This window comes from Ranitomeya imitator, chromosome 4 (assembly GCF_032444005.1).
Source record: "Ranitomeya imitator isolate aRanImi1 chromosome 4, aRanImi1.pri, whole genome shotgun sequence".
NCBI classification, from domain to species: Eukaryota; Metazoa; Chordata; class Amphibia; order Anura; family Dendrobatidae; genus Ranitomeya; species Ranitomeya imitator.
In genome coordinates, this window is record NC_091285.1 from 623,375,463 (window position 1) to 623,399,687 (window position 24,225).

At 48.1% G+C, this 24,225-nt stretch overlaps 1 protein-coding gene across 1 annotated transcript in view; it reads right to left on the minus strand.

Annotated features, from left to right (window-relative positions):
• Positions 1-23,765, minus strand: part of GGCX (gamma-glutamyl carboxylase) — a 63,875-nt gene extending 40,110 nt beyond the window's left edge. Inside the window, exons 1-6 of the mRNA XM_069766645.1 lie at positions 23,638-23,765; positions 20,215-20,439; positions 16,306-16,464; positions 14,271-14,436; positions 13,716-13,794; positions 2,911-3,017 (exon numbers count right to left, since the gene is read on the minus strand). Coding sequence (XP_069622746.1) covers positions 2,911-3,017; positions 13,716-13,794; positions 14,271-14,436; positions 16,306-16,464; positions 20,215-20,439; positions 23,638-23,659 — 758 coding nt within the window. The 5' untranslated portion in view covers positions 23,660-23,765. The remainder of the gene's footprint in view (positions 1-2,910; positions 3,018-13,715; positions 13,795-14,270; positions 14,437-16,305; positions 16,465-20,214; positions 20,440-23,637) is intronic.
• Between the last annotated feature and the right edge of the window lie 460 nt (positions 23,766-24,225).

Genomic DNA, 24,225 nt, shown 5'->3' on the forward strand with positions numbered 1-24,225 from the left:
ATCCTTGAGGGTCCCCATATCTTCAAAAGGCAGAGCGAACTTTTTAGAGGCTTTCGCGATGGCGACGTCTAATTTTGGCGCTTTTCCCCATGAGGCGCAGGCTGGGTCATCAAATGGGTATTTCCTTTTGGGTGTTAACAGTACTTTTTTGTCTGGTCTTTTCCACTCCTTTTTTATAAGGGCTTGAATTTTTTCATTTAATGGGAACACTCTGTACTTCTTTTGTTCCAGGCCACTAAACATAAGATCTTGTACAGATTTTTTGGAACGAGTGTCTGCCAGACCCATTGTCGCCCTAACCATTTTCACCAACGCATCCGTTTCATCTATTGGGAAACAGTTGCGACCGCTTTCTGAAGATGCGGAGGAGGATGATGAAGCTGTAGAGCTATCAGAATCCCCACTCGTACTATCTCCCTCGCTGGAGCTGTAATCTGGAGATTTTTCTTTATGTTTTCTTTTACGGTTTTTTACGCTTTTTAATGCGTCTGCTACTTGGGTTTTAATTAAATCTTTTAATTCAGATGTGAAACTTGGTGTCTCCTCATCAATGGTGTTCTTAATACATGGCGCACAGAGTTTTTTAACCCATGAATCCGGCAAATCTGCTGAACAAAGCGGGCATACTCTATGTTTACTTTTCCCCTGGCATTTCTTTCCCTAGGAAACAATAAACCCCTATTAGAATTTACACTTTCACGGAGGTCACTTACCCTCCTAATGTGAGGAAGATACCGGCTGTGGCTTTGAGGATGCCTCCTCCACTTGAACCACCGTCTCCCTCCTGGATCCACCAGAGCCTCTGCTACGCTGGGATCCTGAGCTGCTGCGCTGCGTGGGTTTTCTTGAGGAATGGCGCTCCTTCGGGTTCTTTGTCACAGGGGCCTGTGAAATTTCTTCCACCGACTGCTCTATTCCACTCATGGTGGTAATCTCTGAGCAGCGGTATACCCCTTTTTCTTCTGGATATATACTAATGGAGCGGCGCCAGGCAACTTCCGGTTTACCCAGAGGTGCCCTGCGCCGCCCCGGAAGTGACCCCCACGCCTGCGCAGTAAGTCGCCGAACCCCGCGCGCGCGCTCACTGTTTGCCGGCTCACAGGAGGGACGGAGCTTCCGCAGCCGCCGCTGCTCCCAGCGTTCTCCTGTCAGTGACCGGCGTCACCACTCCTGTGTGCCTTATGGATCGGTGGAGAAACCCTCCAGGTAGCCACCGCTACCTATTGCCGATCATCCCTTTGAAAAGGAAGAGGCAGGCTTTCTCGGCATCCTCTTCACTGCCTCCCCTCTGCGCGCATCTACGAGGCCCGCCGACCCCGGATCGCGCCCTCAGGGAGGAATCCACCTGAGACCGTGGCAGGGCCCCCCGCTGCCTGAACTCGGCCTGATGGTCCCTGGACTCCTGGATGGTGAGTTGTGGGATCCCCGTCGGGGACAGGAAACCGAACTGAGGTGGAGGAGAGGTCCCGCCTTTTTAACCTGTGGGTTTCCTGTCCCTGAGGGCGGATCCCTCTCTCTCGTTAGTGCCGTCATGGGGTAAGAGAAATGGCAGCTAACAGGAAGGCAGTTAACTGGAAGAATAAGCAACATTTCAGTGAGAGCTGCTTGTAGGATTGCTAGAGGCAAATCAGAAACCCTGCTTGACTGCAAAAGACCTACAGAAAGATTCAGCAGACTCTGGAGTTGTGGTACATTGTTCTAGTGTTCAGAGACACCTACACAAATATGACCTTCATGGAAGAGTCATCAGAAGAAAACCTCTCCAGCGTCCTCACCATAAAATTCAGTGTCAGAAGTATGCAAAAAGAACCTTCTTAACAAGCCTGATGCATTTTGGAAACAAGTACTGTGGACCGATGAGGTGAAAATAGAACTCTTTGGCCACAATGATCAAAGGTATATGTGGAGAAAAAAGGGAACAGAATTTCAGGAAAAGAACATCTAGCAAACCATTAAGCATGAGGTTGGATCAATTATGCTTTGGGGTTGTGTTGCAGCCAATGGCACGGGGTACATTTCACAGGTAGAGGAAAGAATGGATTCAATGAAATTTCAACAAATTCTTGATGTAAACATAAGACCATCTGTAAAGAAGTTGAAAAGAGGATGGCTTCTACAAATGGATATGATTCTAAACACAAAATCCACAATACGACCTCAAAAAGTCACAAACTGAAGGTTTTACAATGGCCCTCACAGTCCCCTGACTTGAAAATCTGTTGTTAGACCTCAAAATAGCAGTGCACACAAGATGACCCAGGAATCTCACAAAACTGGAAGAATTATCCAAGGAAGAATGGATAAAAATCCCTTAAACAAGAATTTAAAAACACTTAGTTGGCCCCAGTTACAGGGGAAAACGGCACACTACAGTCTAGTCACCCTAGTCACTGGCAGAGCTGATCTGGTTCTGCCAGGATCCAGCAGCTTTGCCATGTTAGGCAGACACCTGGCGATCATGCGGTCACCTATGCTGCTATTCAGTACACACTGAGTGCTATGGTGCCGGCAAATGAGAAGACAGATGCGGTAATAAACAGATTCTGTCTTCTCAAGGTCCTCGACTTAGTCTGATCACCGGAGACCCAACCTGCTCCTTCTAGATTGCTGAAGCAGAAACTTTAATCTCGTGATGTTATTTTGCAAGACCCAACAACTAAGTGGTGGAAATTTAACAGCAGCCAGGAATTGTACACACTATACACATGACTATATGATGAGGTCAGATTCAAAACTCCGCGTTTTGCATACGGACAGTAATGCACGGACCGGAAGCAGGTCTCCTGACCCGAACTTGACAACTTATAGGCAGATAGGAGGTGGTGGATGTCAGGTCAGGAGACCGGTGGCCAGTCCATACATAAGACGCGGAGGTGTGAATCCAGTCATAGTCAAACAGCATATCCTTACTTGAATGGATCAAACAGCCAATGGCGAGACAGCGAGCCCATGGAGTACCCCTCCACCCAGTCCGCGTCCAGCTTCTTGATACCAGCGATGAAATACACAATGAAGATCTGGGAGATTGATGACAAGTCTCAATGTTAGATGATTAGCATTTCATTATTTTTCATCATATTCTGGTTACTAGTCGTTAAAGGAGTACACACTACAAGATATCGGCCAGAAATCTTCATAGAGAAGGTCCTTCCCTCCAGGTCAGGCGTCCCGTGGGAGACCGTTGTCTCTCTCAGAGCCATTCTCCATAGTATTTAAATTACCTACGACTAACATATACAGTACAGACCAAAAGTTTGGACACACCTTCTCATTTAAAGATTTTTCTGTATTTTCATGACTATGAAAATTGTATATTCAGACTGAAGGCATCAAAACTATGAATTAACACATGTGGAATTGTATACTTAAAGTGTGAAACAACTGAAAATATGTCTTATATTCTAGGTTCTTCAAAGTAGCCACCTTTTGCTTTGATGACTGCTTAGCACACTCTTGGCATTCTCTTGATGAGCTTCAAGAGGTAGTCACCGGGAATGGTTTTCACTTCACAGGTGTGCCCTGTCAGGTTTAATAAGTGGGATTTCTTGCCTTATAAATGGGGTTGGGACCATCAGTTGTGTTGTGCAGAAGTCTGGTGGATACACAGCTGATAGTCCTACTGAATAGACTGTTAGAATTTGTATTATGGCAAAAAAAAAGCAGCAAAGAAAAACGAGTGGCCATCATTACTTTAAGAAATGAAGGTGAGTCAGTCCGAAAAATTGGGAAAATTTTAAAGTGTCCGCAAGTGCAGTGGCAAAAACCATCAAGCGCCACAAAGAAACTGGCTCACATGAGGACCGCCCCAGGAAAGGAAAACCAAGAGTCACCTCTGCTTCTGAGGATAAGTTTATCCGAGTCACCAGCCTCAGAAATCACAGGTTAACAGCAGCTCAGATTACAGACCAGGTCAATGCCACACAGAGTTCTAGCAGCAGACACATCTCTACAACAACTGTTAAGACTTTGTGCAGCAGGCCTTCATGGTAAAATAGCTGCTAGGAAACCACTGCTAAGGACAGGCAACAAGCAGAAGAGATTTGTTTGGGCTAAAGAACACAAGGAATGGACTTTAGACCAGTGGAAATCTGTGCTTTGGTCTGATGAGTCCAAATTTGAGATTTTTGGTTCCAACCACCGTGTCTTTGTGCGATGCAGAACAGGTGAACGGATGGACTCTACATGCCTGGTTCCCACCGTGAAGCATGGAGGAGGAGGTGTGATGGTGTGGGGGTGCTTTGCTGGTGACACTGTTAGGGATTTATTCAAAAACAGGATTTTTGGTTGCTTACCGTAAAATCTGTTTCTTGAAGCCTCCATTGGGGGACACAGGAACCATGGGTGTATGCTGCTGCCACTAGGAGGCTGACACTATGCAAATAAAAAAGTTAGCTCCTCCTCTGCAGTGTACACCCCACCGACTGGCATTATACTCTTCAGTTAGTGAGAAAGCAGTAGGAGATAATGAAACAAGGTTGAAAAACCATAACCACAAACTTGAGAACTGTAACGTGAGAACAGTCATAGAACAGATAACAGAAAACATTGGGAGGGTGCTGTGTCCCCCAATGGAGGCTTCAAGAAACAGATTTTACGGTAAGCAACCAAAAATCCTGTTTTCTTTATCGCCTCTCATTGGGGGACACAGGAACCATGGGACGTCCCAAAGCAGTCCCAAGGGCGGGAAAAACGGACTTCCATCAGGTCAGAGGACTCACCACTGCCGCCTGCAGGATCCTTCTGCCTAGGCTGGCGTCCGCCGATGCGTAGGTATGGACCTTGTAAAATTTGGCGAACGTGTGGATGGAAGACCAAGTTGCCGCTTTGCAAAGCTGTAGGGCGGAAGCCCTGTGGTGCACCGCCCAGAAGGCGCCGACTGCCCGGGTAGAGTGAGCCTTAATCCCAGGAGGGGGCACTCTGTTCTTGACCCGGTAAGCCTCTAAAATTGCCGTTCTGATCCAGCGAGCAATAGTCGCTTTAGAAGCCGGCTGGCCTCTGCGTGTGCCATCAGGAATGACGAAAAAAGAATCCGTCTTCCGGAAAGAGGATGTTCTATCCAGATAAATCCTCACTGCCCTGACTAGGTCTAGCTTGTTCAACGATCGCTCCAGAGGATGAGTCGGAGCTGGACAAAAGGAAGGTAGAACGATGTCCTCGTTGAGGTGGAAGGTGGAAACCACCTTAGGAAGAAAAGAAGGTGGAGGTCGGAAGACCACCTTGTCCTGGTGAATGACCAAAAACGGAGGGCGGCAAGACAGTGCCGCCAGCTCGGAAACGCGGCGAATGGACGTGATGGCCACAAGAAAGGCCACCTTCCAAGATAAAACTAATAGAGGAATCTCCCTAAGAGGTTCAAAGGGAGAAACCTTCAAAACGTCCAGTACCAGGTTTAGGTCCCAAGCCTCCACAGGGGCCCTGAACGGCGGGACGGCGTGGGCTACCCCCTGAAAGAAGGTCTTAACCTGTGGCCGAGAGGCCAAGGTCTTCTGAAAGAGGATGGAAAGCGCAGAGACCTGACCCTTCAGGGAACTAAGAGCCAGGCCCGAATCCAGTCCTGCCTGAAGGAAGGCCAAAAGAGAAGGCAGAGAAAAAACCATAGGTGGCACGCGGTTGGACTCGCACCAACGGAAGTAGGCCTTCCAGGTGCGGTAGTAGATCCTGGAAGACGAAGGCTTCCGAGCCTGAATCATGGTGTGAATCACCCGGTCCGAAAGGCCGGACGCTCTTAGAACCGCGGTCTCAACAGCCACGCCGTTAAACTGAGCGACCGAGAATTCGGGTGGCAGATCGGACCCTGGGACAGCAGATCGGGCCTGTCTGGAAGGCACCAGGGAGCGTCCGCGAGAAGGTTGACGAGCTCCGCGAACCAAGCTCTCCTGGGCCAATCCGGGGCGATCAGGATGACCGTCACCCCTTCCGCTTTGATCTTCTTCAACAGTTTGGGAAGTAATGGAAGGGGTGGGAACAGGTAGGGCAGCTCGAACTGTGACCAAGGAATGGCCAGAGCATCGACGCCCACTGCGAGAGGATCGCGGGACCTGGAGACGAATTGCGGAACCTTCCTGTTGATTCGAGACGCCGTGAGATCCACATCCGGAGTTCCCCATCGAAGACAAATCTGATGGAAGACCTCCGGATGCAGGGACCATTCCCCTGCCGCGAGACCCTCGCGGCTGAGGAAGTCGGCGGCCCAGTTTTCTACGCCGGGGATATGCACCGCGGATATCACCGGAACCGTTGCCTCTGCCCAAAGGAGGATCTTGGATACCTCGGCAAGGGCCAAGGAGCTCCGAGTCCCCCCCTGATGGTTGACATATGCCACAGCCGTGGCGTTGTCCGTCTGGATCCGGACTGGAAGGCCCCTGAGGATCCTTTCCCAATGGCGGAGGGACCGAAAGATGGCCCGAATTTCGAGGACGTTGATCGGCAGCGCAGACTCCTGCGGCGACCAACGGCCCTGAACCGTCAGGTGGCGAAAAACCGCACCCCAGCCGATCAGGCTGGCATCCGTTGTCACCACCTGCCAGTGAACCGGAAGGAAGGACCTGCCCTGGGAGATGAGAGGAGACGTCAGCCACCAGTTGAGAGACCGCTTGACCCGAAAGGAGAGTCTGATCGGCCGATCCAGGGAGAAGACCGACCTGTCCCACTGAGACAGAATGGCTTGCTGAAGGGGTCGAGAATGGAATTGGGCGAAGGGAATCGCTTCCAAGGTAGCTACCATCCTCCCCAGAACCTTCATGGCCGATCGGAGGGAGGGAGGCCGAGGACCCTGGAGCAAGAGTATGTCCCGACAAAGGGTGGATCTCTTGTCTTTGGGAAGGAAGACTCTGGACTGACGAGTGTCGAAGAGCATGCCCAGAAAGATGATGCGCTGAGAAGGAATAAGGCAGGACTTCTTCCGGTTGACCAGCCATCTGAAACGGGATAAGGTGTCGAGAACAATGGACAAGCTTTCGTGGGCCTGAGCAAAGGACGGAGCCTTGATGAGGATGTCGTCGAGGTATGGGAACAGGACCAAGCCTCTGACCCTCAAAATGGCCATCAGCGCCGCCATGATTTTCGTGAACACCCTTGGCGCGGTTGCGAGACCGAACGGCAGGGCGACGAACTGAAAATGATCTTGTTGCACTGCAAAGCGCAGGAAACGGTGATGTCCGGGAAATATTGGAACATGTAGGTAGGCGTCCTGGATATCTATAGAGCATAGAAATTCCTGAGCCTCCATGGAAGCAATTACTGAACGAAGGGATTCCATCGTGAAGTGTCTCAGGCGAACCCTCCTGTTCAGCAATTTGAGGTCCAGAATGGGACGAACCTTGCCGTCTTTTTTCGGTACCACAAAGAGGTTCGAGTAGAAACCCGTGTACCGTTCCTTTTCTGGGACGGGAACAATTACCCCGGATTTTAGCAGAGAAGCGATGGCTGCGAAGAAGCCCGGAAACAAAGCGGGATCTTTTGGAGGATGAGATTGGAAGAAACGATCCCTGGGTCGGGAGGCGAACTCTATTTTGTATCCCGAGGATACAACTTCCCTGACCCATGCATCCTCTACTGCGGAAATCCAGACGTCCCTGAAACGGAGAAGACGGCCCCCCAACCTGGGAGTTGGGCTGGAGTCTTGCCGAGAGTCATGCGGAAGTGGATCTTCCAGTCCTGGGCCTGGACGATCTACCCTGGGAATAGCGAGGACGCCAGGACGGAGTGGGCCTGAAGGACACCGCCTTCTTCTCTTGACGTGCCTGTGGCCTCTGTTGCTGCTGGGAAAAGGAGTTTGATGCAGCGAAGCGACGAAAAGGCCGAAACGAGCGAAACTGCCGTCTAGGGGGAGGGCGACGAGGTTTAGCCTGGGGGAGAAGGGAACTTGTGCCCCCAGTGGCGTCCTTAATGATCTGGTCCAGCTGGGAACCAAAGAGAGGAGAGCCCTGGAAGGGCAGACTAGTGAGGGACTTTTTGGAGGACAAGTCCGCCTGCCAGGCCTTGAGCCAAACGGTCCGGCGGATGGCAACGGCATTGCTGGAAGCCTGAGCCGCACAAGAGGCGACATCCAGGGAGGCGGAAACCAGGTATTCACCCGCGTGGGAAATCTGGTTGGCAAGTTCCGCTAATTGCGCGGGAGGAGCCCCGTCCAGGATACCTCGCCGTAGATCCTTGGCCCATTTTGAGATGGATTTTGAAGCCCAAGTGGAAGCAAAGGCTGGGCATAGCACTGCTGAAGCCGCTTCAAAGGCAGATTTCGCGAAGGATTCTATAACTCTGTCGTTAGAATCCTTCAGAGACGCTCCGCCGGACAGTGGAAGCACCGTGTTGGTGGACAGCCTGGAAACAGGGGGATCCACCGAGGGAGAGACCGTCCAATTGGCGGTAAGATCTGGTGAAAAAGGATATAACACCCCCAGGCGTTTTCCCCTCTGAAAACGTCTGGTCGGATTCTCTCTCTCTCTGGCCAGGATTTCCTCGAATTCAGGATGAGGAGCAAAAAATTTTGAAGGTGGTTTGGCCCGTCTGAACGAAACCGCCTGATCTGCGGGTTCCGTAGAGGGATCCTTAATGCCACAGGTTTGGTTTATAGCCCGAATGAGGTTCTGGACCGACTCACTCATGGTGGCGATTTGGCTAGGATCCAGCTCCGAAATCTCCTCTGAGGGCGCATCAGATAAAGCCTCGCCTGACTCAGGGGAGGAGGAACGGTGCGACACCAACCGCGGGGGAGGGCCGGGCGGCGAGATGGAACGCGAAGAGGACTCAGACCGACGTTCCTGTCTGGACCTTTTGTAGCTTGGCAAGGAGGTCTCGGGTGGCGGTTCCTGCGACCCGCTGGCCACGGCAGGGGTCTGCAGGGGTAACCGATCCAGCGCGGACACCAAGGTTTGAGATACCCGTGTTAAATCGGCCACCGATTGTGACAGAGAGGCGGCCCAGCCTGGGATGGGGGGATCACTCTCGGGCGGAACAGTCGGGGGATCCTGGGCGGTGGGAACAATCGGGTTGCTGCAGGACTGACACAGCGGAGAGGACTGACCTGAGGGAAGTTTGCTGTTACAGGACGAACATGCAAAGTACGTGACTAAGGCAGAAGATGAAGAGGTAGGGGGGCGAGAGCGGCCCCCTTTAGAAGACATTTTGAGAGATCCCTGAAGATGCCAGTGGGTTAGGGGACAGTGGGGCAGAGAAGGGTGTCAGTCTGCAGTGCAGCTACTCACGGACCCGGTCCTGGAAGATGTCCCACTTGTTGCTGTATTCTTGCGATGCTGAGCCCACAGAAGATGCGGGCGAAGAGCGTGGCGCGCTGCGTGAGGTGCTGCGAGGGCTGCTTGCTGTGTGAAGCGGCGCACACCAGCTGAGAGTCCCACGAGGAAGGGGGGCGGAGCCAGACGCAGAGGCGCCGGTGGGCAGGGCGCAGTATGTCGGGCGGGAAAAAGCCCGCCCGCAGGAGCGGAAAAGAAGAGGCCGAAAACCGGAAGTAGGCCCCGGCCGAAGCCGGGGCCTAAATTTGGAACCGGCGGCCGAGAAAAAGAGCCGCGGCGCCGAAATAAAGCGCCGGAACAACGCGGCGTGAGGAAGGCTGGCGCCGCAGCCTGCTTAGGCTGCGCCGCTGAAGGGCGCCGCAGAAAAAAAAAAAAAACACCCACCTGCGGCGCCAGCAATGTGCCGCAGGGAGACGCGGCGCGACAGCCTGCAGGGCTGCGACGCTAAAGGGCGCCGCAGAACACCACCTCCTGCGGCGCCAGAGCAATGCGCCGCAGGGAGACGCGGCGCGACAGCCTGCAGGGCTGCGACGCTGAAGGGCGCCGCAGAACACCACCTCCTGCGGCGCCAGAGCAAAGCGCCGCAGGGAGACGCGGCACGACAGCCCGCAGGGCTGCGACGCTGAGGAAGCTGAGCTGCGGCGCCAGAAGATGTGCCCAGAGTAAGAACCACAGCGCTGGTAATGCGCCGCGGAAAGTGCTGGGGGGATAGAGCGCGGTGGCCTAAAAGGGGGGCCCCTCGCTGAAGACAGAAGGCCCTTGGTAAAAGGGAAGAAGAAAGGCGACAGGGAGCCCCTAACAAGAACCCCCCCTAACAAAGATCCGGGATGGGAAGGGGGAAAATACTCACCCAAACATCCCACGCTGGTACTAACCTTGAAAGGGTTTGAGACGTCCAGGGAGCTGATGGACGTCCTCGTCTCCTCCGACCGACAGGCTCTGGTAGGCGAGTGGGTGGGGGACGGAGCCAGGACCGGACTTCTGAGCACGCTTGTGTGCTAGGATCTTGGTCTGGTGAAGGATCTATGAGGATACGGGGTGGCAGTACACGCCGTACTCATAGTCCGCTTTGTGGGACTACAGGTGTGACTGTTCACCCTGTATCCCATCCGGAAAAAACCTGTAAAGGAAACGACGCACATTGAGGTAGATAAGGGTCTAATGAAAGACCCGTGTCCACCTCCTACTGACACTAAGCTAAACTGAAGAGTATAATGCCAGTCGGTGGGGTGTACACTGCAGAGGAGGAGCTAACTTTTTTATTTGCATAGTGTCAGCCTCCTAGTGGCAGCAGCATACACCCATGGTTCCTGTGTCCCCCAATGAGAGGCGATAAAGAAATTGAAGGCATACTGAACCAGCATGGCTACCACAGCATCTTGCAGCGGCATGCTATTCCATCCGGTTTGCGTTTAGTTGGACCATCATTTATTTTTCAACAGGACAATGACCCCAAACAAACCTCCAGGCTGTGTAATGGCTATTTGACCAAGAAGGAGAGTGATGGGGTGCCACGCCAGATGACCTGGCCTCCACAGTCACCAGACCTGAACCCAATCGAGATGGTTTGGGGTGAGCTGGATCGCAGAGTGAAGGCAAAAGGGCCAACAAGTGCTAAGCATCTCTGGGAACTCCTTCAAGATTGTTGGAAAACCATTTCTGGTGACTACCTCTTGAAGCTCATCAAGAGAATGCCAAGAGTGTGCAAAGCAGTCATCAAAGAAAAAGGTGGCTACTTTGAAGAACCTAGAATATAAGACATAACAAAAAAGTGTGAAACAACTGAAATTAAGTATATAATCCCACATGTGTTAATTCATAGTTTTGATGCCTTCAGTGTGAATGTACAATTTTCATAGTCATGAAAATACCAAAACAATCTTTAAATGACAAGGTGTGTCCAAACTTTTGGTCTGTACTGTACCTGCAGGTTTAATCGGTGGGGCTAAAGGTTCTGCCATTTAAGATGATTTTTTTTCTCCTCTAATCAATCGTTGGGTGTCTTAGCACCTGAGCCCCCACAAATTAAAACTTCTGAGATATCTCTATAAGCAGATAAAAGGTTGTTTGTTTGTTAGTTTTTTTTTTAAAATGATGCAGTTAAACTTTAATTTCCCTGGGCCTGGTACCCCGGCCAGCCCCCTTCTAACAAGAACTTAAAGGAGCCGTCACAACATGATAAATTGTTAAAATTGCAAAGTGTCTGTAAAAACAAGCAACTTCTCATTGACTTGTCCCATTGACAAAACAAAAATGTTTCTCCATTAAGAAAAGAGGGTTTTGTTTTTAAAATTCTATAGTTTACTGCTCTTTGCCTACGTTAGCAACCACCTCTGCAGTCTATCAGTGGTGGCCGGCTTCCTAGGGAAGGAGTGCAGCACTGCAGCTGGCTGGATCCATACAGCTTCTGTCTCCACAGGGTTTTTATATCAAAACAAAATAAACTTGATTGTCCTTCATAAACTTCACAGCTCCAAAACAAAAACAGTCCTTTCTTCAGCACAAAAAAAATAGTCCTTTTCTCTGGGTAAGGCACAATTAATCAAACAGTCTCCCAAACTTGGCGTTACATGAGCCTCTTGTCTATAAACGCAGTATTTGCCAGCTCCGTCTTTCTCCAGCCACAGCACCCTCCACTCTGCTACGTTAACCCAGCTGCCTGTTATTATATCTTTAGGACCTAAACTTGAGTATGGGAGCGACCTTTCCCACCCAGGCTCTTTTGGTCGCTCCTAAATCCAGGACCCAAAATTTAAGGTACCTTCACACTGAGCGACTTTAGATTGATAACGATAGCGATCCGTGACGTTCCAGCATCCTGGATAGCGATATCGTTGTGTTTGACACGCAGCAGCGATCAGGATCCTGCTGTGAGATCGCTGGTCGAAGCTAGAAGGCCAGAACTGTTATGATCCGGTGACCTTGGAGCCGCATGAAACTTTCTCTGGAGTAGGTGGAACCTGTACTGACCGTAAATCCTGAACGGACACCGCAACTAGAAGTAGCCGTGGGGTGTGCCTAACAAACCCTAGACACCTCGATACAGCCGGAGGACTAAATACCCCTATAGATGGAAATAGGATTTCTACCTTGCCTCAGAGCAGAACCCCAAAGGATAGGCAGCCCCCCCACAAATATTGACTGTGAGAAGGAGAGGAAAGACACACGCAGGCAGAAAACAGGATTTAGCAAAAGAGGCCACTCTAGCTAAATAGGAAAGGATAGGACAGAATACTAAGCGGTCAGTATTAAAACCCTTCCAAAAATATCCACAGCAGATAATACAAAAAATTCCACCATCTAACTAAAGACGTGGGACGTATATCTGCAACTCCTGAGAATCCAACAAGACTGAGAAAATACTGACACAATCTAAGCTGGACAAGAAAAAACAAATGAATAGCACTGAATTATCAAGCACACAGCCTGTGTGCCACAGAAACAAAACCCGACACTTATCTTTGCTGATTTGGCAGCAAGGCAGGAGGAACCAGACAGAGGTCAAAAACCTCCCAACAACCATTGACAACTGGCAAGGACTAAAGAATCCTGCAAACGTAAATACCCCAGTCAAAACTGCAATCAGCAGATACACCTGACCAGGACTGCAATCCAGGGACAACTGCATCACCACCTACAACCACCGGAGGGAGCCCAAAAGCAGAATTCACAACACAGCACCTTATTTCGTCGTAGGATCACCCGCTGAATCGGTGTGTGTGATGCCGATTCAGCGATGTCTTCACTTGTAACCAGGGTAAACATCGGGTTACTAAGCGCAGGGCCGCGCTTAGTAACCCGATATTTACCATGGTTACCATTGTAACTGTAAAAAAAAAAAAAAAAAAACACTACATACTAACATTCCGGTGTCTGTCGCGTCCCCCGGCGTCAGCTTCTCTGCACTGTGTCAGCGCCGGCCGGCCGTAAAGCAGAGCACAGCGGTGACGTCACCGCTCTGCTTTACGGCCAGCGCTTACACAGTGCAGGGAAGCTAAAGGCGGGAGAGGCGACAGACACCGGAATGTAAGTATGTAGTGTTTTTTTTTTTTTTACATTTACAATGGTAACCAGGGTAAACATCGGGTTACTAAGCGCGGCCCTGCGCTTAGTAACCCAATGTTTACCCTGGTTACCCGGGGACCTCGGCATCGTTGGTCGCTGGAGAGCTGTCCGTATGACAGCTCTCCAGCGACCACACAACAACGAAACAGCGACGCTGCAGCGATCGGCATCGTTGTCTATATCACTGCAGCGTCGCTTAATGTGACGGTACTTTTAGTCAAAAATAAAACCATCTCAGTAACCTATTGTTAATGGTGCACTTTCTCCCGGGATTTAAATCACTGAGGCCACCCATGTCGGTGACACATACCTGCCATGCAGGACCTCCTCTCCTGCTTTCTTACAATATATTGTTGGTCAATGCTTTCTATAGCAATGCGATTCACCTATACAAAAACTGACCTGAAATCGGAGAAGACTGTAATTCCAAAGCGGGACATGTGCATTGCGCTTGCGATGACTAAATAGCCCATCAATAGACCTGAGATTGGGAGGAATAGTAGACACAAAACAACAGATATTTAATTAAGAATATTTGCTATGAAGTTTCATTTTTCATTTAAAGGGTGTTGGGGGTCCGACACCCCGCACCTCCACTGATCATCAGATCGCCGCTACAGCAGCCAATTTATAGAGGACACAGCAGCCTCATACACTGCCTAGTGGCCGCTGCTGGTACTGCAGTTTAGCTCCCAGTTAAATGAATAGGAGCCAATCTGCACTAATTGGCAGCGGCCATAAAGCAATGTATGAAGTTATCATATTTTCCTCCACAAATTGCTGCAGATTTGATAACTGGTGGGGATGCTGGGTGTCGTGCCCCCATAGGCCATTGACTGTTTAGTCCCAGCCAACCCCTTTAAGAAATATATATCAAAATCCTACAACTAAACCATAAGCAGTAATCAGGCAGAAGTATAAGATACAGCCCAGAGCGTGGCCAGTCTTCGTGCTTACCAGTAACGATTGGCATTCATCAAGCTGAGCTGGAAGCCGATCAATCCGTACAGATAAGAGTGGTTATTCCAGGTGGTCTTATCCAGGAAGAAGACGTACCAATATGGCAGGAGGAAGCACAGACAGCTGAGGCGGTAAAAGAGCCCGAGAGTTATACCCAGAGCACCTGGAGGAGAGATGGCGGCAGTAAGAGGGGGCAGGATGCACAAATGTTACCATCATCCAGGTCAGGTCCAAGCAGCGACTTAGGTAGAGAGGCCTTGTAATATCCCAACTAATGATTACCAATGTGGGGGCACACAAGAGCCGCGGCTATCAGGGCCGGCTCCGGGTTTATGGGCCCCTCCTTACTTTGGATTTTGCCTTTTTCACCTACCAAGAGTTATAATGATTACGATTATGAGCTGGAGTTTTTATCACTGCCATATTGGAGTCCACACTTCTTTCTGATCGGAAATGATCTTGTATTTCAAATGAACAAAAGAAAAATTATTCTGGCATTTTTTGTTTTCATAGTTTTGGAAATTACTGTATGGGATAGATATGAAGATGTCTTACTTATAGTTTGGACAGTTATGAAGATGGTGATACCAAATATCATACATAAGGGCGAGTCAAAAATAATCCGCACTCCAGTGCCCCGCTAGTGATTTGCAGCGATTCGTTTTGCGGTCGGAGGCTGCGTCTGGTGCTGGTATTTAGCGCAGACTTTGTGCACAGTATAGGGAAAAGGTCTATGAATGGATAGAGGAGTTCAAAGAAGGTGGCACAAGCCATGAAGAAAGATTATGTATGTATGAATGTATGTATTTTTACCTTATGTCACTATTGGAGTGCATGTTTAAGAAAGGTTTCCTTGACCAAAATGTCAATTTTTTGCACTTTATTGGGCTGCACACAATAAATCTTGATATCCATCAGTTTTGGATTCTTCTTGATTGGACCCTATCCGAGTACCCGTGTATTCAGGAGTGCTGTACTTCTTACTATATGAAGCCCGTCCACGTCTACGGCTGATGACAACATTTGACGTAGACAAATTTTGCTGGACAGATGAGTGACCATAGATTATCCCCCCTGAAACCAGCCCCCCCTGAATGAACATTAACGTCTGATTAAGGCTACGTTCACATTTGCGTTGTGCGGGGCTGCGTCGGCGACGCAACGCACAACGCAAACAAAAACGCATGCAAAACGCATTGTTTTGTGACGCATGCATCCTTTTTTGGCATGATTTTGGACGCAAAAAAAATGCAACTTGCTGCGTCCTCTGCGCCCTGACGCTTGCGCCAAAAAAGACACATGCGTCACAAAACACAAGACAACGCATGTCCATGCGCCCCCATGTTAAATATAGGGGCGCATGACGCATGCGTCGCCGCGGCTGCGCCCGACGCAGACCCGCAAAACGCTAATGTGAACGTACGCTAAGAGGTGATGACAGCGGTGCATAAATGGTTCACAGCTCAGCCCAAAATGCGAAATCTTGTTGCCCGATGGACAAAGTGTATTGTGAATCGAGGATATTAAGTCAAAAAAACGATGTGCTTGTCTTTTCTGAAAGTTGATTACAATAAATTTTTACAGCCAGAGTGTGGATTATTTTACACTTACCCCCATATTTTTTTTTTTTTAGATTTTATCTACACACGCACATATAAGTCTACAGATAATATTTTTTATATATTTCATGGTTTTGTTTTTTATTGGTGATCTCTTGTACAATACACTATAATACTGTTATATTGCAATGTGTTGTAAAATTAATGGTCTATGATGCCCGGCGATGGGTTGGGCTTCATAGGTTTACAAACATGGTGGACGCGGTGGTCTCCAGAAGGGCCCTGGCAGCATAGACTATGCCCCAATTGACAGTAGTGACACTTAAACTGCTCCATACAGCACAACTACCTCCGAGTGATGGCAAGACAAAGGCCACGTTCACACGTTCAGTATTTGGTGAGTTTTTTACCTCAGAATCTGTAAAATCAGAATCTATGAATCGTCAGCTTTAATTCCAGATTTGGACGCTCACCCAGTAACATGATCACATAGGTCAGATACATCCAGTCCAGAGGAAGAGGTTTTAAGGAGTTGAAGAGGGGGAATCTGCAAACATCCAGTCCATCCAGATACTTGTGGTCCAGATAGCTGAGGCCACGCTCCTGGGGGATGTCCAAAACCATGAGAAGCCCTAGGAGAGACATGGGGAGGTACATCATTTAGGGTACGTGCAGACGATCAGTAAACGCTGTGGGATGGATGCTGCGTAATTGTGCAGCATCCTACCTCAGCGTCCAGAAGTTACAGCACAGTGGATGGGATTTTAAAAAACCCCATGCCCACTATGCGTCCAGGGACACCCGCGGAGACGAACATGCGGTGCGTCTCTCCAGAATGCAGCATGTCAATTTCTCTTGCAGAAACACGAGTTTCCGCAAGAGAAATTTCACCCATAGAATGTATTGGACACGTTGAATCCGCACGATTCAGTGAATACATACGGATTTACCTGCGTTCAATAGACGGCAGCGCTTTTGCAAAAAATAAACGCTGCATCCAAAGCGCTGCCACTTCCGGATCGTCTACACATACCATTATAGCAGTCAAAATCGGAAATAAATACGATTTAAGGCCCCCGTACACATTAGATTGGCTGTCAGTTGGGTGAAGGTTCGGCTGACACCTATCTCTCCTGACTCTCTGACAGGAACGCTCCTGTGTCCTCTACAAGACAGCCCCTGCCAAGAACTTATCTCCAGGGAGAACCAAAGGAAACTCTTCAGGCTGGATCAGATGATGAAGATATCGGCAGGTTTGAACAACTTTAGTCTCATTCATGATGATTTTCTTAATAATCGATAGCACACCGAAATGAATAATTATTTACTGCAATGTGGGAATAGGATTCGTAAAAATCGTATTCACGTCAATAGAAAACACAGTAGTAAATAAAAAATACAAAAAAATACAAAAAAAATTCAAAAAACACAACAAAGCTTATAAGTAGCCAACCGGATGTAGAATTCAGGTGAATTTAGTATAACAATTCTCCCCATTGCTCCTCTGTGGCAAGAAATCGGCTCAATGGATTGTTGCCTGCCAATAGCCAGTACTAGGCAAGCTGATTAGCCATGCCGGACACTGTAAATTGGGGAAAACAGGGGCAATTACTTGGTGGGAGGGGGGGGGGGGGGGGGTGAGGAGACAAGTGTAGTCAATATAGGCAACCTTGAGTTACTTCTTCCCATTAGCCTCATTCAGACGTCCCTGTTGTATTTACAAAGTACGGCACACATATTCATTATAATCTAAGGCTCCGTTCACATGTCAGTCTTTTTTTTTTCCATTACAGATAGTGTCCGCAAAAAAAAAAAAAAAATCACTTCGACAAGTCCGTCTTTTATTGGCGTCACAGGTGAAAAATCACTTGTGCAAGTCTATAGGTCCGTGAAAAATCAAAGATGGTATCAGTGCATAATCGGCGTACTGCCTGTCATTAAGATTGTAAAGGATAGTAATTTATTTATTATTTTAAAATTACTGATGAAACAGTGATGGTAAAAACGGACACACGGATATATATATATATATATATATATATATATATATATATATATATATATATATATATATATATATATATATATATATATATATATATATATATATATATATGCGCTTTGGAAAATGCGGACATAATTTACCGTTTTGTTTGGTTTTTTTTTTGCACGATACTAGGTGGACACCAGGATAGTGTAGAAATGTCTCTGTATTACCAATGAGGTGGAAGATACAGAAAAACACTTGAAATAGATCACTCTGTGTGTAATGACTCTATATAATATAGCAGTTTCACCTCTTGTATTGAAGAACTGAAATAAAGTAACTTTTTGATGATATTCTAATTTAGTGAGAAGCACCTGTACAGGCGGTGGATAACCCCTTTAAAAAGTAAGGGTGGTGAAGTGATGAGAAAGCATAAAATACCGCACTATAACAATAACAGGTTAAAATGCTCAGAACTGTGTGCTTCTATACACCATGAAATAAAGGTATTCATGATAAATCTGCTGTGGGTTCAGGTCCACTGGTGAGGACATAGAGAAGTGGCCCGGACACCGGTGGGTAAACAGTGGGTGATTTCTCATCAGTGACATCTGAGGTTGGCAGAACGCATACATGAGGTCACGCTGTGCAAACGGATGAAAGGTCGGGTAAACAAGCGAGTGACCCCACTGCACACAGGGCGCAGGAGGAGGATGACCCCTGATCAACTGTGTAGACCGCCCCATTTACTGTCCGCGTACAGGTGAATTAATAAAAGCTCATGCTGCGCACAGGAAATGTTTAGTAAAGTTAGCCGAGGGTGTAAGATCCGGATTCTACAAGTCTAGTCTGTCATATATACATATTCTCTGCATACTAAACATTGTGAAGACTGATCCAGATTAAAGGGGCGGTACACAAGGAAATCTTCAGCAAGCACTGGAGCTGGCTGAATCCTAACGGTGTGTAATGTACGCACCACTAGGATTCTAACCCACCTGCCGGGCACAGTGCAAGTACGTGATGTTCAGAGTTGCCATCATGCGCTAGTGTCTTAGTCGTTTCTCAAAAAGAGAAAAGTGGCTGGGACTCTAGTCGGCACGTGACCACATGTGGCGACCACTGGAACAGGCAAGCTTAGCTGAATCCTGGTAGTGTGAACAATACACTCCGTGTAAAGATGCACATAACTGCAAGGCTTGCCGGAAGTTTCTCAAGAGTTGGACAACCCCTTTAATGTGAGGACTAGTGATGAGCGAATATACTCGGGAATCCTCCGAATATTTTTTAGTGCTCGGAGATTTACTTTTTCTTGCCGCAGCTGAATGATTTACATCTGTTAGCCAGCATAAGTACATGTGGGGGTTGCCTGGTTCCATCTCTACCGTTCAGAGCACATCCTACAGAAATCCTCCTCCTGCCGTTCCTCTACTGCTTCCCGTCTCTACCGTCCACAGCACATCCTACAGAAATCCTCCTCCTGCCGTTCCTCTACTGCTTCCCGTCTCTACCCTCCAGAGCACATCCTACAGACAGGGCAGGCGTCAGCACCCGGCGTACCCGGGTAAATGCCAGGGCCCTGGCGAGACAGGGGGGCCCATTCAGGGCTGGCGTTAGGGGCAGGCAGCTGCCTAGGGCCCCCGCTCCCCCAGGGGCCTTCAGCTAGCAGCACATCACGCAGCTGCTATGGGGCCTCTGTGAGGCAGGGGGGCCCGCCTGTCACCAGCGCCAACTCCCCCGCCGCCGCATTGAACTATACCGGCGTCTGCCGGTAAAATTCAAAGCAAATGATGGAGGAGAGAGCGTCACCTGACGCTCCCTCTCCCATCATTCCCCACTCTGCCTCTGACACTGCCGCTGCAGGTGCGCGATGATGTCATCGCACACTCGCTGTGTGTCAGGCAGTGCAGCGGCAGCCGCCGAGACCGAAGCAGGGAGCAGCGCGGGCACGTTGAGAGGTGAGGAGTGTTTTTTTGTTTTTTTTTCTTTCTTGTAACTAGAACAGTGAGTACTGGACTATGGGGCCATTCTTGGAGGGGAGGGGGGGGGGGGGGCCGTGCTATATACTACATGGCTGTGTTATATATAACATGGGCTGTGCTATATACTATATGGGCTGTTATATGCTGCGTGGGCTGTGCTATATGCTACATGGCTGTTCTATATACTACGTGGGCCGTGTTATATACTACATGGGCTGTGTTATATATAACGTGGGCTGTCCTATATACTAAATGGGCTGTTATATGCTACGTGGGCTGTGCTATATACTAAATACTAGAGAAGGGAAGCTGTAGAGGAACGGCAGGAGGAGGATTTCCGTAGGATGTGCTGTGGAAAATATGCACAGGAATGAGAAAACTCCTGAGTGGTGCAGGACTGCACGCAAACTCACCAAAGAGGAAGCGGAAGACCCCAAGGCCGGCAGGGTCAGTTGGGCGGTTCATGAGACTCACAAACCGCTGCCAGCTAGATAGATCTGACCCATCAAAACCAAAGGCTCGTCGCATGAATCCGCCCTTCTCCTGGCGTGCTGGTGGCCGGGGCTGCGCTGCTGCAGAGGTGGGAGCATTATGACTTTTACGTTGTCTCAGTTGAGAAGCCTCGGATCGCAAGCTGGCTGGAAGACAAGAAAGGAAAAAGAAGTTCACAAAATACATCACATAAAGGACACGGTCTTCTTCATCAGCTACATCAGTCTCAGGGAAAGCGACGTGGGGGCTCAGCATTATAACAGCTGATTTGTTGCCAATTTTCCTCCAAAATTTCTAAACTGAAATCCGCAGCGTTATGGTATTAAAAAATCTGCACTCCTTCATGCAGGGTTTTTTTTTACACTTTTTGATGCAGACAGAGATTGACCAAAAATGCAACCAAAGTCAGGCCAGCTGTATAAGCTGCAGATTTGGGGTCTCAATCGAAATGAACAAGTAAAATCTGCACCAAAAAAGGGAAAATTTCCACAACAGATTGAAAAAAACAAAACAAACAAAGAACAAAAGCAAATTTCCGTGCACATCACTCCCCCCAAAAAAACACATAATGTGGTCAAGACTGTGTTAAAACTCATCCATTTTACTATAAAAAGCTGTGAATTTTAAGGAAAATCTGCACCTAAAACTTGCACCTAATATGCAACGTGTGGACCTAGAGGTGTTAAAGAGATCAACAAAAATGGGACAATTGCTAATTTTGCCTTTCTACCCCGTTAATTCTTCTCTTTTATCTGCTCCATGTGGAAACAGAAAGTCTCTTGTCCCTGCAGAAATCATTCCTTTCTTCAACTCCTGACCCAGTTGCTCCCTTCTGTCATAGACTTTTGCAGTGATTGATGACTCATACAGGGAAAATTGACCTCCTGTTTCTACATAGAGCTTAGAAGGATTCAGCTGGTCAGTTTTTAATTAATAACAAGCTTTTTTTTCTTTATTAAATGAAGCTCCGCATATTTCTGGATTATAGAAGTTTTTGGACTATCAAATGGCAGATTTAAGGAATTTCAGTGAACATATATATCCTAACTTTTAAGCCAGATGTAGCACTTTCCCTGCGGAGGCCGATATAGTTCAGCATCATCCGGATACAGAAGCCTCTTTATTAATCCTGATGCTTGAGCAAACACGTGTAACAACCTGACACATGGACTCAATAATGCCCCCAGTGTCCCCGCACCCTCCTCACTGCTACATGGGGGCGGAGGGAGCAGAATTTCATGAATTAGAAGGAAATCGATGTTAAAAAGTTTCTTTTCGGCTGCCTTTACGTACTTTTCGTGTGGTTCTTAATTTTGGCGTAAATTTAATTAAAAAAATAAAATGTACGGGAATTTTTTTGGGCATTCTATTAGTCGCACACATTCAATGGGGCGTCTATTTTCAGCCATTTTTTTTTTTAAACTTATACATACCTAAGTCAATTGTAAAGATAAACAAAAATGACCAAGAACTAAAAAAATAAAATACAAAAAGCACTTTTAAAACTGCTAAAAATACACGAGCACACGAAAAATCCCACAAAAAAAAAAATGCACAATTTTGAAGGGTCGGTAGCGGAGACGAGAAGCAAAATCCCTGCGATGATGTGGCACTGAATCTAACCACCATAATTCCCATAATTGCCATCACGCCGTGTTCCCGGACTCCTCAACCTTCCTCGTTATACAGGGTTAAACCCCCCCGAGTTCTGTATTAGGCCTCATTCAGAGAAAAACGGACCAATTATTCAGATCAGCGTGTCAAATTTTCTTGTATGTGCAGAAATGAAAAAAAAAAAAATATGAAAAAATTTAATTCTTCATCTTCTCTTTTCTGACACTCCGTGAAAATCGGACTGCACTCTAATGTCATTTGAGTGCAGTCCGATTTTTTTTTCCACAGACCCATTGACTTGAACTGCAGATTTTGATCCAACCCTCAGATCAAAAATCAGACATTTCTCCACTATTTTCCATGGACATTTGAACAGAACCCGAAGGTATTGGGTACGAGTGCTGTCCGTGAAAAACACAGAGCGCACTTGTACACAAATATCGAACGTGTGAATGAGAACTTACTGTTCAGGGCGGAAGGCAAGCTGCCGGAGGCGTAATGACGCCATATTGGTTGTCACTCTGCCAGTCCCAGAATCAGATATAAACACTTACACAATTAAGTTCACACAAGTTAATAAAAAATAAAAATTATCCAATTTATCAGCAGTAAATAAGATTTACACAAGAGCAAGAACAGAATTGCAGTGTATTTGTACAAATCAGATGCTATACGGATGATCCGTACTGGTTTTGAGTGCACCCATAAACTTAAAGGGGTTGTCCGGGTTTTTCACTAAAGTCTGTAGCCCCTCTATGTGACTGCAGACTTGTGAATCCTCACAGCGCACAGTTAGAATTCTCCGGTGCCGACGGCGAGACCGGTGACCGCAACTATGTGATTTGCTTACGCTCGGCCACAGACGTTCGCGGCCTTGCAGAGTGAAGTCGCGCATGTCTAGTCGGAATGTGGCTGGGAGTGCGCACATCGCATAGTTGTGGTCACGTGACAGCCAGCTACCGACACTGGAGAATCCCGACAGTGTGCAGCACGTGATGTTAGGATTCGCAAGTCTGCAGTCACAGTGACAGCAGACTATCGTGGTAAATCTAAACCACCCCTTTAAATAGGCGAGCCCCATCTGACATATGGAAGAAACTGGCACACGCTGTGATTTTTTTTCTTTTTCACGTACAGATTTGGTCCACCTGCAAGAAGAAAAAACATCATCTGAACAACCCAACTGACTAACATTGGTCCGAGTGATGTGAGGTCAGTAGTGTCCACGCACAGAACCGGGATCAAGAATACGAGGACCTCAGGCGGAGTCGGCACGCTGAGCATCGGGCGCGGCCGTCATCTTAGCACCAGATAGCTCATTTAGGATAGATATACTTTTATTATATATATATATATATATATATATATATATATATATATATATATATCCTCCCTTAGCCCTGAGACCCCCCGTTCCACGCACCCGTCGTTCCGCGCCCTGAATCCTCCTCACATCTCATTTCTATTACAACCAAGAACATTTAGAAAATCTAAAAAAAAAAACATTTTTACAATAATTAAAAAAAAAAATTCAATTCTCGATCATTTTGTTTCCACAATCTAATGCAATGACGTCACTTATTATCAGCTGCTGATGACCCCTCCATAAATGAGTGCACCCCAGAGAAAGTAATGCTCCCCCCTCACCACCTCTTGCTACCACATCCTGTATCACGGTGCCCAGTGCCAGGGCCGCCCCCGCCTCACCATGTGCAGACAGACCCCCTTACCTGCTCCTCTTCCTCGCTCCATTCCTGCCAGGTTGTAACTTCTTTTCCCCTCCAAAAAAAAAAAAAAAAAAAAGTGCCACTAAGGCACAACCGTGTCCCACTTGATGCGCATGCGCATCCTGGCCGAATCTTTCCGGCAGCGTTCCAAGCCTCGCTAGAGATTAGAATTTACAAGTTCTCCGATTGGTTGGTGATCTGACAAGGGCGTGGCCAACACGAAGCACTGGCTGGTACTTAGCAAGTATGTGATTGTGCAACACGTGTTTACCTGACAACTATGTCAGTGCGGCAGGGAGGAGAGAGAGCGGGCAGAGGGGGATGTGGGCCCGACACCGGGGGGTACTGATACCAGGAGGCACTAGTCTGCTACCTCAGAACTGTCCTCAAGATGACATTGTGACCCCCAGTAATAAGAGTGACTGCCAGTTATTGACCCCCATAGCCAGTGCCAGCCAGAAATGGCCCCACAGACAGTACTAGCCAGTGTGCCCCCCATAGACAGTACCAACCAGTGTGCCCCCCATAGACTGTACCAGCCAGTGTGCCCCCCATAGACAGTACCAGCCAGTGTGCCCCCCATAGACAGTA